General features: G+C 38.8%; 1 protein-coding gene and 1 long non-coding RNA gene across 3 annotated transcripts in view; one reads left to right on the plus strand and one right to left on the minus strand.

Annotated features, from left to right (window-relative positions):
* The window catches only part of LOC103465953 (uncharacterized), a 44,112-nt gene that overhangs the window by 5,264 nt on the left and 23,321 nt on the right, over positions 1 to 15,527 (plus strand). Inside the window, exon 3 of the long non-coding RNA XR_001776690.2 lies at positions 4,477 to 4,637. This is a non-coding gene — a long non-coding RNA (uncharacterized LOC103465953). The remainder of the gene's footprint in view (positions 1 to 4,476; positions 4,638 to 15,527) is intronic.
* ptpn9a (protein tyrosine phosphatase non-receptor type 9a) overlaps positions 555 to 15,527 on the minus strand; it is a 30,671-nt gene continuing 15,698 nt past the window's right edge. For both annotated transcript variants that reach the window (XM_081607802.1, XM_081607800.1), the window contains 10 exons: positions 11,662 to 11,786; positions 11,361 to 11,466; positions 10,165 to 10,275; positions 9,766 to 10,082; positions 8,093 to 8,180; positions 7,334 to 7,403; positions 7,145 to 7,223; positions 6,912 to 7,062; positions 4,366 to 4,573; positions 555 to 3,308 (listed from right to left, as the gene is read on the minus strand). In XM_081607802.1, the coding sequence (XP_081463928.1) occupies positions 3,118 to 3,308; positions 4,366 to 4,573; positions 6,912 to 7,062; positions 7,145 to 7,223; positions 7,334 to 7,403; positions 8,093 to 8,180; positions 9,766 to 10,082; positions 10,165 to 10,275; positions 11,361 to 11,466; positions 11,662 to 11,786 (1,446 nt within the window). In that variant the 3' untranslated portion in view covers positions 555 to 3,117. The remainder of the gene's footprint in view (positions 3,309 to 4,365; positions 4,574 to 6,911; positions 7,063 to 7,144; positions 7,224 to 7,333; positions 7,404 to 8,092; positions 8,181 to 9,765; positions 10,083 to 10,164; positions 10,276 to 11,360; positions 11,467 to 11,661; positions 11,787 to 15,527) is intronic.

Raw genomic sequence — 15,527 nt, forward strand, 5'->3', positions numbered from 1 at the left:
TCTTTCTAAACTCAACAGCTGAGGGGTGCATGCAGCACTTTTCAGGAAACCCGAGAGTATTTTTAGGAGCAAAGTAGGGCTTTTAGACACTGAGCCATCAACTGAAGGGACAAGTAAAGAACTGTGGTTAAATTCAGAGGATTATATGGCACAAATGATATTGTTTTTGTGATAATGAGCTTTTCTTGAGTTGGTTTTGTTCATTCATAATCCCTCTGGTTCCATGACCCCCTCAAAATTAGTGGAAAGACTATTGTTAGTTGCACACATGCAGACGTAACCTGGTCAATCAGCTCTCTCTCCTGGCAGAGCAAAAGGAGACAGCGGCTATTTTTCAGACCTTGTGGAGGTAGACAAGATCGGTGGATGAGATTGGTTTCTCATGTAATTATTGTCCAATCATCAATTTCCCAATATTAAGGAAATCGGGAATGATTTATTGGTGGATCCCTACAAAAAAAAATAAAAAATTCAAATGTACCTTAAGTGTACCTTAAAAGGAATAACATGAAATCAGTTAAACCAGAAGACATAGCGCACCATTGACAACCACGCTGACATAGTTTGTGTTTATTACAGTATAGCATGAATCAATGCGCAATGAAATACAATACGAAGTGAAAACATAATGTTATAACAGAACAAATATAAAATTAATGGTAATTGCATATTTGTATGAAAACAGTAGCTGAATATAATAGAAAAATAAAGCGGCACGTCTCGTGTCCGTCATTGCAAGAAGAACTAATTCTAAAGATCAGACTAGGTGGAAATGCCAGGCTTTTAAAAAAATGCTTCACTACCAGCAAATTCAATATGAACTCTGGAGTAAAGAACGTAAGACAAACGACACACACACAACTTTTGTACATGTAATATAATAATAATAATAATAATAACCACGGCAATATACTGGGACACGACGAAAGCACTAGACTATTCTTGATTCTCGAGTGTCCGAGGAGGACTTGTAGGCTGCGGTCGGCACGCGTTTGTGCTTACTTACATCGTCGTTGCTGTCCGGTCCGTCTCATTAGTCCCAATAAAGCTCTACGCAGATGATAACAGTAAATATCTCTGTGTTTTACAGCTACAGCATCACTAAATATACAACAATCAACAAATCCCTGCATCACACGTAGACTCCCTACAGTCATCTAACGTTAAATTTGTCCTCTCAATGCCACGCTGAAATGCCAGAACACATTGGGATTTTTATTTTTTATTTATTTACTTTTTAAAATTTTGTAAAAAGTGCTAAGACACGATTTATGCATAAAAAAGGTATTGCACTACTCGTGAGGTCTTACACCGATTTACCCTTCTGTGACAGGCACCGCCTTAAAACAGATGTCTGTGCAGTACGATGCTAACACAGCTAAGGCAGCCAAAAGCTCTTAATATATTAGGCGAGGTGGAAGCTTGTGGGGTTTTTTTTTTTTTTTTACATTTTTTAACCACTCTAATATTGTAGAAAAGAAAACTAAAAAGAGGTCAGAGTGGATTGAAACTACAGGAGCATTCAGTCAAAATATGTAGCAGCCATTTGGGGATTCGTCAGCTTTTCAAATGATGGATGTGCTTTCGCTCTGTTCACTTTGAATGACGCTGTGCACTTTACAATAAACGTGGCGCTTGGCAGCGAATTTGTGGCCTGTCCTCCACTGGAACATCCACAACTCCGTGTGACATTCACAGTGGGTTATAGACGCATTGTGCTGAATGTTTGCCTTAATGAGACACCGAGAGGGGCGGCAAAAAAAAAAAACAGTTCAAATCGGACTGGTTTAAAGGAATATTTCACCCCGAAAATGCCTGTAGATTTCAGCAATACAAAACTACTTTGGACTAAAGGGATTTTAATTGAATGTTGAACTACGCGATCAATAGTAAAACCAGCGCTAAGAGGAAAGGGTCGAGCAGGTTTGTAATGTCGTGTCATGATGCTTAACAGTTAAAAGGAGCAGCAGACACTTTTCTGAAGTGAATTAACCCTTCAAAGTCCTTAATAGTGAAGTGAACATAATTTTTTTTATTAGTAATTAGATGAAGTGAGGCCTCACAGTGTGTTGCAAAAATAATTAATACCCTTGGAAGTTTCTATTATTTCTGACAACGGATGTTATTTGGATTTTGCAAAACGGACCAACAAAAAGTAGCAATTGCAAAATGGAAATGAAATCTAAATTTAAATGTTTCTTTGTAAATATGTTTAGTAAAAAAAAAAAAATGGATGTATATATCTGGAGGTTTTTTGTGTTAACTTGGTTTTGCTCTTAGTTTTATTAAAATATTTTTCTCCTATTGCTGAAGAAAATACAAACTAGTGCATTGTATTGTTTTTTGATGCACTATTTTGTCATTATAATATTGACACACCTATTAAGTGTGTCAATAGGTGCGTATGTTCAATAAGAATTATGTATTAATTGTAATCTGGTTGACTGGCTCTAATAAAAGTCATTGATTAACCCCCTTTGCTCTGATACCTGAAAATAAAATTGTCTTCAGAAATCTCAGCTCTGAATTGAGTCCATCTGTGGGTAATTGAATCTCAGGTGTTTTGTGAAGATCTCAGACGTTTTTTGGAAATCATTGGGCGTAGCCATACAGACTTGCGATGGAAACTGGTCCTACAAAGCACTGACTCTTCTTTTAGACGTCGATTCATGAACAAAGTTGAAAATCATGTACCAGTTTCCTTTCACTACTTTGTGTTGGTCTATCAATTGAAATGCCAAACGCACTGAAGACGGGGCAAGTGACATAACGAGAAACGATCAAAGAGTACGGAAACCTTTCCAAGACATTGTATTACCTCCAAAGCTTAGCGGTCCGCTCACTCTGCTGCATTTTTCTGCATGTTTTCAACAAACCTTTTAAAACATCACATTGTTGACAGCCACAGTATCATCACACATCATCAGCAATCAAGGCTTTTAATCTTTAATGCGTTTACTTGGTTTGCCAACGGCTTATGGCGACGTGTCAGAAAGCTCGTCTTCGGTTGGGAGTTGACTTTACTTCCTCCGGTCGGCCGGTTGCCCAGCCTGGCTGCGGGGTCAGCAGACTGACAGCAGAAAAGTTGTGGCTCATCCTTGTTGTCGTTTGGGGGCCTTACTGATTAGACGGTAGCAGGCCCTGTCTCTGGGCGTGTTCCAATATAGCGTTGTAGCAGAAGTAGTACTGCTCCGGCGTCTGAATGCTGAAGGCCCGCTGCGTTCTCATGCGACGCACCGTCTGAAACACGTTGAGGGAGCCCACGTCCTGGAGCTGGGACAGACAGATGTCCAGGGCACAGAAGGTACCTGCCAAGAACAAGGACAAGTCACTCGCGCTTGTATCAAACGTCATGAAATTGTTCAAGCTTTTACATTTGTATCGCTCCGACCACTTAAAAGTCCCGTCCCACTAGATATTTTTGTTTTTTCAGTGCTGCAGAAAGACACCACTTTAGGGAAATACCACTTCAGCATTGCCTTCCCGTGTAATTAACACTACGGCGTACAAAATTTGACCGAGCATAAGATTGAGCAAATTGGAATGGAAACAAAGCACTTTTGAAAAAAACTAAAATTTTTCGATGTTTTTTTTTGTGCTAGGCCATATCAAAATTGGTGCACTTTGCAAAACTGCAACAGAAACGCCATTTTTTGCGTTTTCACAAGTCACATGATCAACAGCTAGATGTTAATACTGGCGGAAAAGACGAAGAAGACAACATGTTGGCACGGCATGTGACTAAGTGACTTATCGCGTAAACAAACACCACAAATGTGAAATTGTGTTGGTTTTTTTTACATTAGCAAAATATTGACAAAGTCTTGCGAACATTTGTAATGGAAGCGCAGTTGCAATAAATTTGGGTAATGGTGACAAACTCTTTTTAAAGAGATTGACCTAAACTTCATTTTTATTAGGCCAGAAAGATGAAAAACACCACTAAAATATTTCCACAGCAGAAACGTCTCTAATAAAGGAAACATGCAAAACTATGTTCAAATTTTTGATCTTGTCATACAAAAAACTGACTCTTTTATTATTATATCACATCATTAGTTTACTATATTGCATAAGTTGTATTTTGTTTTGAAAAAACAAAAACATTTCCACCTGTAAGTACTTTTGATTGGAAGATTTTGCAACACTTCAAAAATGTGAAAGGATGTAATGTTGCAAAATGTACTTCATCTTCCTCACGTCTAAACCATGTAGGATGTGTTTTTGATCTGTCACTACACATGGCGTGATAAAATAAAGGGTGACTGCAGCTAAAATAATTTCGGATCACAACCTTATCAATATATCAGAAAGCACAATAATGTGACATTGTGAGAAACCCCCCCCACAGTCTCCTGGTCTTACCTGTTCTCCCAATCCCTGCACTGCAGTGGACCACCATCGGCGGACCCAGTGAGTGGCCGGTCCACTGAGGGCCCAAAGCCTTCACCATTTTCCTTTGTTGCCTCTTCACAGCTCCCAGGAAGTCGATGAGAGTCACCGCTGACGTGGGCACGCCGTAGTCTGGCCAGCTGAGGTACTGGAAGTGACTCACGTGTCTCTGCTCACACGTCTGGACAGGTGGACAAAAACACATTGAAATGCTTTGGCTACACACTGGGCTTGTAGAATTCAAGGTACTGTGTGACTTCTTGAATCATCGGTTTTTATGCTCAATTTGAAGTATTGCATTAGAAAAGGTTGAAGGAAATGGCAAAATTCTAAAGATTTTGCAATTGCAATTTTGTACCTGCGTAACCTGGTCAAAACCAGTAGATGGAAACTCACCTGATTTACATTTTATTTTATTTTTTGTCATTTTAAAAGTTTGCTCAAAATTTGCATGGCAATTGGATTGAAACCTAGCTATTGTTGGTATTTTTGTAAATGGATTTAAGTAAATACACAATAACAATGCAGCATGTTGCCAGTAGCAAAGTGCATAAAGATTCAACTTAAAACTGGAACTTTGAAAAGTCATCCATAAGGTGTCTACAGGTCAGAGTTAAGTTGTCCAATCAAAATAAAACTACATCTAGGTCTGTCACGATAATACATTTTGCTGGACGATTAATTGTCTAAAAAATTATTGCGATAAACGATAATATTGTTTCAAGACCTTTTGACACTGATTTAATGGAAATGACTAATAATACATGCGATTTCCTGATAGATACACCTTATTTTCAAAAGAACACGTAACACTGGAACTGATAAACTAAATAAAACAACCAAAAACAAAAATAAAATGAATTCTCAGTCTCCATTAACAAAAAACGTACTTGAATAAAAACTAGACAACAAAGCCAAAGTGGAAATAAATACTGCATTCAACCAAAAGAGTACAGATTATGAAGTCTGTATACTATATTGCCCTTCAGTAATCACTAGATTTAAATAGAGAAAACGGGCACATCCGACTACCTAATGCAAGTGGCGCAAAAAGTGGGGATGCAGCGCATGCAACGCATAGGGGCGCAGCACCAGAGGGGGCGCGCCAAAAGCCCGTCTGGAGGGGGCGGCGTGCCGATGATGTTTTCCCATACACTTCAGCGCGCCTTACGCTCCTTCACCTCGCGCACATAACGAGGTGAATGAGTTTTACCTTTCACATATCGTATGTTTTCGCATCCACCTGAATAATGTGTAGATGCGCCACTGCCTAATGCAATAGTTCACACTACACCATTTTTTGCCGCTATTTTCCCCTTACGACAATCTTAGATCGTTGGCCGATTTAACAGATCATCCTGCAGTGTGTGGTGTGTTACGGTAGATCGTCGTGGTCGCTCCGATCTAAATCAGGGGTTTTTCCCTTCTGGCAGCTTAACGCAGCCCGTTGAATGTGACAGGTAGCCAATCAGCGCGGATTCTTCTCCGCGCTTTCTGAGGGGAAATTACGGAGGGGAATCCCAAACAGCTGACACGGCGCAACCCGACATCGGAGATGATATGTGGTATCATTAATGTTTATTCAGCATTTCGTGCAAAGAATATAGAAATGACAAGGGGAGGAGTTGGTGCCAAATTGCTACCTCAGTTGATAAACCCGGTAAGTTTTCAGCTGTTCTTCGTTAACGTGACATAAATAGGTTATAATGATTTTCATTCAGTCAGGACTTTACCTGACTCAAGCCACATGCATCACAGGTAGATTCTAGTAAAGCATTGATTAATGCCGGATTTTAAAATTAGTTAACTGGACTTGTAGCCATTATTTTGTGCCCATGTGGCTGGAGACCACATGGCACGACGAACCCGATCGAACCGTTATACCTAGGATTTCTGTCGGCTAAGGTGTGGTCTCAGGTTTTGAAAATGGGCCGACAACACGTGTAATGTGCGCTGGACATTAGACTAAGGAAATGAGGAAGGGAAGGTCAGTGGAGAGCACCGGAGCTGAGCCTTTTTTCATTCAGTGTCATCAACAGAAAGAAAAAAGACCGGAAGTGACGATAAAGACGATAATTAAAATGAGGATGATAGGTTTAATTTATCGTCCGATTAATTGATTTATTAACTAACTACATCAGAAAATTTTATGGTACTGTACGTAAAATGGTGTAAACAGCAGCCAAACCTTGATAGACATCCAAAAAGCCCAAGGATCGTTTTTTTTTCCCCAACAAAGATTTCGATAATTGGAGAAACACCTGGCTCAAGAAAGGCCAAAATCCTGGTGCAAAGTAATTGTTTTAAAAAGCTTACGTATCACACACACACTATTAAAACTTTAAAAAATCTTCTATTTTTAATTCTAAATCTCTTTATCTGTGACAGACTGAGCTCCTCCCACCTGAAAGCTCGGTACATAACAGCTTTCAAGTTATAAGAAGTGTTGAGAATTTTTCAGGGATCTATTTGTGCTTTTAGTTAAAGAGAAATCCTAAACCCAGAGAAGAAGTGTATACCTCCGTGTTGTGCAGCTCCAGAGTGGTGTGGTTGTAGTGGGTGTGGTGGTCCACCCTCTGGTTCACCACTGCTATGTGGCCGTAGACCTCCTGCCCGCCTTCCTCCAGGGGCCAGTACTGTCCACACTTCCTCCGACTGCCCTCGTCCGTCCTGCAGCACCGAGACACGTCAAGAAAACCAAACCTGACCAAGATTACGAAAACAGGAGCGCCCAGGACCCTTTTGGGGTTACCTTGTTGTCATGACGATAAGAAGCACGTTTTGATCCCAGACCATTCTCCAGAAATCCCCGTAGGTTCTGTCCAGTGGTCCTGTGACGTACAGGGGAGCTTACAGCAGGTCTTGTGAAAACAAGTCCACTTGCATGAAGTAGACTTCAATAAGAAAAATAAATTTAATTCAAAGCGTCTACCAGTCCTACCTTGAGTACCAATGTACGCGTTCTTCTGTTTGTAGCCGTCCATGAAGCTTGCGTTGATGTAATCCGATCTCTGAAAGAACACCAAAGCTCAAAGTTTGGGGTATTGATTGCACGATGTGACCGTATCGGCCGATGTAGGGCTTTTATTTTTACATATCAGTCAGATTTGTTAAAAAACTGGGCTGATGTTTATTTCCATGTTGTTATTTTTGTGGTGTGTGGTATTTATTTGGGCATGTGACAAGATTGTGTGATGTTTAACTGAAGTAAAGAAGTAATGACATTAGCATTGAGGACACAAGATGTTTAGCATTGAGATGCTATTTTAGGCGTGGATACCTTTGGCTAACTCCACCTAGGGCAACTTGAACAACAGATTGGTCCAGCGTCCCCTCAGATTAACCCCCAGTGGGCCTACTGAAGTGGTTTTGTCATACATTGTTATTTTTGTGGAGATAGCGAGTGCGTCAGATTTTCGAGTGCAGCAGAAACCTGCAAATGCAAACTTAAAATGTCATTAATTAATCAAAATTAACATGTTAAAATCCCGACCCTAATATGTACGGTGTACTGGTAAATCTAGGTTATCTTCCTTGTAGTAATATTGGTTATTGATATCGGCCCAGATTTTCACATTGGTGCATTCCTAGATTGAATCAATTCCTACAGAGCTGAACACACACATCAGTTCAGAAGACATGCGGTCAGCTGAGCGAGAGCAGCAGTCTGTTTTCTGTTTGTTTTTCAGTCTGACCTTACCTCGTTTCTGCGGGGCTTTAGACGAACTCTCGTTTGGTCAAGGCACAGCACATCGCCATAGCGATTCTTCTCCTGATTGTAGGCCGACCTGTGGAACCAAAACAACACCAAAGCTCACTACTGACACCTGCTGCTCCTCACTGGTATAGATAAATTGAACTATGTAGTTGTGAAGTTACACTGAGCAGGTCTCCATTTTCTTCAACAAATAAAACTCTGAAAAGTGCTTTTACTTAAAAAACAAACAAACAAAAGAATCTGATTAAATATATTTATGTTTGTGAATGTAATGAGAAAAAAAGTGTCACCTAACCTCTGCATCACTGGATTCATCTCATTCATAGCTGCATATGAATTATTCACACTGAGCCAGATATTATTACACCAATTAAATGAATTGTAATACGATCTATTTGCAGCTAATGCTTCATATGTCCCTATCAGGAGCAGAGGACTGTATTACTGTATCATAAGGTCTTTTTAATGTCCACATTCATCTAAGTGATAAAATATCTTTAAATAACCAATCCCATATTAATATCTGTATCAGTGCTGATATTGTGGGGGGGGGGATTAGAGTATTATAACAATGTGCCCGATCCATAAAGGCAGATCTAGTCGGTCTAATTCTACACTATGTACTCTGAGCGACATCATGATTTATTACTTAATTAACATTACATTTAGAATTTCTGAAAGAAGGTTTGTTGCAGTTCATTTTTGTCAGTTTCAGTTTTTCTACTATTTATTTTACATTGGCTGTTATAATCCTAGTTTCACTGACAGAACCATTTAAAGTTGTTTTTTTTGCATGTTTGACCAAACTTGTGAAGCTGTTGGTGAATTAAAGTGTGTTGTGATGGTGCAGAGTTGTCAGATACATTTGTAATTACACCTAGTCGTCTTTTTAAAATGGATAAATTGGAGAACAGTTTGTGCTGAAACTGTAAGAGTCATGAAGGTACTATCACTCATGCAACACAGGCCTGTCCATTAGAACTGCCTTTTCAGCAAAACAATGGAAAAACGGCAAAACAATGGAAAACCAAAAATTTCCAGGGTTATTATTTGTTAGTGGAAAAGTCATAGTGAGTATAGAGAACGGATAAAAACCATCACAGATTGAATCTTTTCAATTGTTGACAGCCAAATTACATGATTGACAGGAATCCTATAGGATTGTTTGGAATAAGGTTTTTTTTGTGGCGTTTATAATTACTTTAATTTTGTTGTGAATATTCAATATGTATAAGCTCCTCGGCCTAATCTGAGCTCTAATGAGTATTTAATGTTTGTTCTGTTTTATTTCTTTTTACTTTTAAATCTACATATTCAATTAGCAACAAAAAATTTTAATTCAGTATATTTATGTCGGCGTTTAAAAAAACAAAACAAAATAATCTTTTAAGCACTTTCTGAAAAAATTTGTATCGGCCAATATGAAACCTCAGATATCGGTATCGGAAGAGAAAAAAGGTGGATCGGTGCGTTCCTAGTCTGCATGTGTAGCAACTTTGTTGCTATATTTTTCAACTTTTCAGACAAAAAACACAAAAAGTAAGTTAAAAAAAGAAAGGGAGTCGGCAGGTCAGGCTAGATAAAGACCGTCTATCGGCTGGAAAACTGTTTCCCATGAAGCGAAGTGAAAGCAGACATTGTTCAGGTTGACTCACTGTGAGCAGTGGAAGGTTCCGGGAGGCGCCTCCCTGCGCAGCTCCTCGTACTCCTGGTAGACGCCCGAGCGCTGCAGCCGGCCCAGGTGCGCCAGCAGCTCCTGTGGCCGCATGGCCTCGGGCCCCGGCACGTGGATGGACGAGTCCTCCAGGGGGATTCCCACCAGCTCGTCCACGGGGTCCACCCGGCCGTTCTGACCCGCCAGCAGCTGCTGGTTCCAGCCCGAAGCGTCCAGCGGAAGCAGGCCGCCCAGGTGTTGGGGCAGGCAGTCTCTGGGGAGGTGCTGACGCAGCTCGGCCATTTTCACCATCTGAACCTGGAGTCGGAGGGGGAAATCGGGGATTCGATGATCCAGAAGCTAAAAATCCTTCATGCTTTTAGTTTGAAGGACGGTTTACCCTCTCCCTCAGTTTCTCCTTCAGCAGCAGGCTGAGCAGATTGTAGGGGACTCGAAACCACACAGGGGCCCCCACGATCAACACCTTCTTCAGCCTGGCAGGGAACGCCCCCTGGTGGACACAGACAGACCATTTCTTAATAAAACTATAGATTTTCTAGACAAAGATTTTCATCTTCAGAAGCTAATTTTTGTGGACAAACCAGCCCAATAAAATCTACTGAATTATTGCTTTAATGTTATTATTAGTGTTACATCAGTGCAAAAAAAAAAAATCTATACCTTTTATTTCAAAGACTATAGTTGGCGTCAGTATTGTCAATAATGTCTTCTAATAACATAATCACCCAAAGATAATTTATAATGTCCTGCCAACTTGGAACATTTTTAAATATGCCCCACTGGGCGTAGCAAGTTTTCTGAGACAAATAATAAAATTTTTTGAAATATGGCAAATAAATAACATTCACATCCCTGGGTATATAGATTAAATTAGTTTGTTGTGTAGTTTGTTTTTATTTGCCATTTGGAAAAGCTTTTATTACCTGGAACCAACTAATGGACGACCCTTGTAGCACTTGATTTTAAGGTAAGGTAATTTTATTTATATAGCACATTTTCAGCAACAAGGCAATTCAAAGAGCACTTTGACATAGCTTTAGTTTGTCTAATTGGGAGGCATTTGTAACACTTCCTAATTGAGTGCCGTGAGAAATGCACCAATTTCAGGTTAATTTGCCCGACTAGTGACCTTCCAGTCAAAAAATCAAAACTCAGATATTTTTTCCAATCAGTAAATTCAACTGGATCCGGTGGGGAATAATTTTCAGATAAGGTGCTGTAACTAGGAAAATGATACAAAAAACCCCAATGAAAACTATATCAGAGGAAACACAAATATGAAAGAAGCTGCTAAACATTTTGAGAAATTGTTCAGGCTGCAGGAGAGCGAGAGAAAGCAAGACTTTCAGGAGGTAGAAAAATACATCTGAAGATCATTTAGATGGCAGCAAAACACCTTTGTAATATATTTTCATAAGAGAAATCAGAAACAACTGTAATCTCTGTCATCTGCAAGAACTGGACATCAAAAATTGTTTTCCAGATTCTGACTGTTACCTCCCTAACAAAACCGATTTGACCTAATTTTTTGCATTGTGGCTGTTCGATTTAAACCAGTGAATCAGTTATTCCAACCTTGAGCAGGTTGAGGATCTTCTTGCTCAGGTCCAGCTCGAAGTTGGTGTAGTTGGAGCCCGCCATGTCGTAGATGAACACCAAGCCATTCCTCTGGGTCTCAAAGCTGAAGAGAGTAAAAAGAAATCTGCATGTTTTCACACGGTACACCAAAAAAGTTCAACCATCCATGTTTGAAAAATGTAAATGTGCACCTTTTTTTTGTCAAAACACAATTTTAGAAGTGAAGGGAAAAATCTGAATTCTGTCTCTTTGATCAGAAAATATTCTGCAATCAATAATCAGAATTCCTGGTGGTCACCTTTCTACGGCCCGGTCCAAAAGGTAGAAGAGAGCCTGGAGCACAACGTGGTTGCCTGTCTTGTTGGGATGATGAAGCTTGGCTGTGTACAAAGCGATGGAGGCTCCTGTCGGGTCCCGGACACTCTGAAAACGGAGAATATCAACAAATAAGAAGCTTTTCATCTAATCTGGATCACAAGATTTTGGATTTGTATTTATCAGCCGCTCCGTGTCGATACTTTGTAGAACCAACTTTCACTTCAATTACAGCCAGCAGCTGTTTTGGGGGGGAAATCTACCAGCTTTGCTCATCTAGAGACTGACATTTATCCCCATTCTTCTTTGCAAAACCAAATTACAAGAATTAAGTCATAATATTATGACAGTAAATTCATATTAGCAGGATAAAGACACACTATTACCAGAGGGAAGTTGTAAAATTGATAGAAAAAGTTGCAAAGCTTTGATAATATAATCAAGATGAGACGTGAGCAGCTCGTCTCGTCTGTGGTTCGTTCATCGAAACAGACGCAGCCGTTTGCAAAGATTGTTTCAAAGTACTGCTACTGATAATAATTTGGTGCTGATGTGTTAAAGAGATTAATTATGTTTATTTGTAAAACCGATACCAAAATATAACTTCACAAGATGCTTCACGTTCCTCATTTTAAGTTCTTATTTTTTGTGTGGGAGTTATCGTAAAATTACTACTTCATTTTATTAATATTACAACTTCATTCTGGTAAGATGAGTTTCTCTTCACGATATCACTGCTGTTTCATCTTTAATGTCATACAAATTATTTCTCGTATCCTTATGACTTTATTCTTGTAACATAACTTTTTTTCTCGATTTATTGTGACTTTATTTTCGTATTATGATTTTCAACTTGCTGTCATTTCACTTTCAGTAATGTTATGACTGTTCTCGTGTTATTTATGTCTCGTCTCTTTAGTTCTTGTATTATCTTGACTTACGGTTGTATAACTTTTATCGTAATACGACTATTCTTGTATTATTTCAACCTTTCTCTTGTATTAGTACTACTTTATTCTCATAATGAGTTTATTCTCGTATTATTTCTACTTACCGACATATGACTTTACCATCATAATATTATGATGATATTACTACAACTATTTCTCTTATTATTACAACTTTTTCTCATTATTTTCAACTTACTATCATACAACACATAGAACATAGATATAAAGATATATCATTATGTTATTACGACCTTAAAGTATTATTACTACTTTATTTTCGTATCATTTTGACTTATTGTCGTACTGCTTTGTTCTTATCCTGTAATGGTGCCGCTCTGGTCAGTTACTCTCCTTGCTCAGCTGTCTTTTAGACGATGGACTGAACATTACTCAGAGATGTAGCTTTCACAGAAAATGCAGGTGTGAAAACTTTTGCGAGGCGCAGCAGCGGAACCACGATTTGGATTTTCTACCAAAAGCTCGTGCTTTCTTGTCGAACAACACAAAACGTGGCGACAAGTGTTGCTTTGTTTTGTTTCAACCAGACCAACACCCCAGATCAAAGTGACCACCGGGGGGCAGTATGGTTCATAGAGTGTGTTCATACACACTCTGAGGTGGGGAGAAAGGGCGATCAACAGCAATCACCATCAATATATAAAGATCCTTTAGGTAGCACACCTCCCTTGGTTGATTTCTTTTTTTCCACTTCGCGCCCCTAACGGCGCCGCGGTGCCACTCCGCCGACCGGAGCGCTCCTTTCTGTAGGTGAATTATCCCGCCCAGGGGCTAAAAATACATCAGACAGGATATGAATCCTGCTGCTGAGGCTGGAGGACTCAGACGTCAGACCAGAGGATGTGCAACATCAACCCCGCTGTGGCGCGTCAGAGAGGGGAAGGAAGAAAATGAAGGCAGGAAAAGTAGTGGGAGGGAAGGCTTTTCTTTCTTTTTGGTTTTTGTTTTTAGTTGTTTTTTTGTTTGGTTTGTGTCTGCGGGCCACATGACAACTGACAGGATAAACTTATCTGGCAGTTTAAAGCCGGTTACGACCTGTGGAAGCATTATGCGCATCATAAATTTAGCAGTTGAGATGCTCCATAAAGAACATTGTGTGATAAGGTTCCATCCTCCATATCGCACATCACACAGGGATTCATAAACCCTGCAATAAACATGCTGCTGGGTTTCACCTGGCAGCTGTCGGTGGTGATTAGAGTCCTCTGGGATGTGCGCTGTGAAATATTCACACCCTTTTAATTTCAGGTCACAACTGAGAACTCCACAGCATTTTTTAGAGGTGAATATTTTCTGATCCGCCTAAAAACTATATGAACTTAATAGTAAGCAGGTATCTGATGTTTGTTAGGGAACATTAGTCGCTCCAGTTTTTTCGCAGATTGTGGAAATTTACGCAAAATTTGTATTTTGCATTGCAAATTTTTCCCCAAAAAAGGGTAAAAAACATTTGTGTTTAAGTTACAGCGACCTCCCACCTGCAGGTGGCAGTATTTTCTATTTGTACAACGCTGCTGCTTCAGCCTCACTTGCTTGATGTCATCTTGTAGCTACGCAACATATCGATCTCAGATACGGCGTGTAACAAAAAGTCACGCTTACAGTCATAAGTAAGCACAAATATTGCTAAATTCTTTCCACATATCTCTGAATATTTCTCAAGTGAGATCAAGATGTAACTTTTTGGCCTGAATGGAAAACCCTATGTATGACAGCTCTTGATAATTTAGCTTAAAAAAAGTGTTGAACCAACAATTGAAAAAGGAAGAAAAAAAAAATAAATATATATATATATATATATATATATATATATATATATATATATATATATGGCATGGCATAAACATATTCCACACAAAAATCTGAGGTTGCATTTCCCTTGACCACATAGTTGCGCAATTTGAGATTTTGAAAATTAATTTGTTTGGTGGAAACACTGCAATTTATTATTTTCACTGAAAAGTTTTGACGCCAGGATGAGGTGGGTGTTTTTTTTTGGCTGCATCAAAATCAGCTTATTTTGCAAAATTGCAATGGAAAAACTTTTTTCGCATCAAGTGGGTCACAGGGCCAACAACGGGATGTTGCCACTGGCGCAAACCATGAAGAAGAAGACAGGAAGTAGTTTGGAGGAAGATTTTTAATGATTTACTGAGTGGACAGATGTATTCACGTGCGATTTTAATTGCATTTCTTATTTAGGGAAACCTAAAATAAGAAATGGTAAGAAATGGTGAAATCCATTTAATGGAAACATTAGTGAAATGTGAAAAAACACATTTCACAAATGTTGAAATTGTGTTTTTTCAACATTACTGGAATATGGACAAAATTTGACATACATTTGTAACGGAACCATAGCTAGTCATATTTATTATTGTTGTCTCGTCATCAATGATAAACTTTACCTTTAATAACATAAAGTTACCTAACTTTTAAAGTGCAATCAGTAATAATTTTATAAGAAATTTATATCAGTAATGATTTCTTGATTAATGTCAAGTTGTCATAACAAAGACATTTTGAATAATGTCAACTTTGTATTAAAAGTGTCATAATAAACCAAATGAAGCTTTATGACAACAGTCATAAATATTCATGAAGGCTTATTCATGTTCATGACAGGTGTTATGTCATGTCAGTCTTATTCACCCCCCTTCAAATAAAGTGTTACCAATGTTTTATATTTTTCTTTGCTTTTAATACCTAAACCCAGACATAAAATCATGGTTCTTTAAAAATGACCACAAATTTCCTAATGGACATTTTTATTCCAATTTTTCTTTTTGCCTTTTCACAAAACTTTATGCAACATTTATGGCTCTAAACAAGTACAAAAATATCTCTTTGATTTGTGAAAGTTGTCTGAGCAATATTATAA

This window comes from Poecilia reticulata, chromosome 6 (assembly GCF_904066995.2).
Source record: "Poecilia reticulata chromosome 6, P_reticulata-male-v2, whole genome shotgun sequence".
Classification (NCBI taxonomy): Eukaryota; Metazoa; Chordata; class Actinopteri; order Cyprinodontiformes; family Poeciliidae; genus Poecilia; species Poecilia reticulata.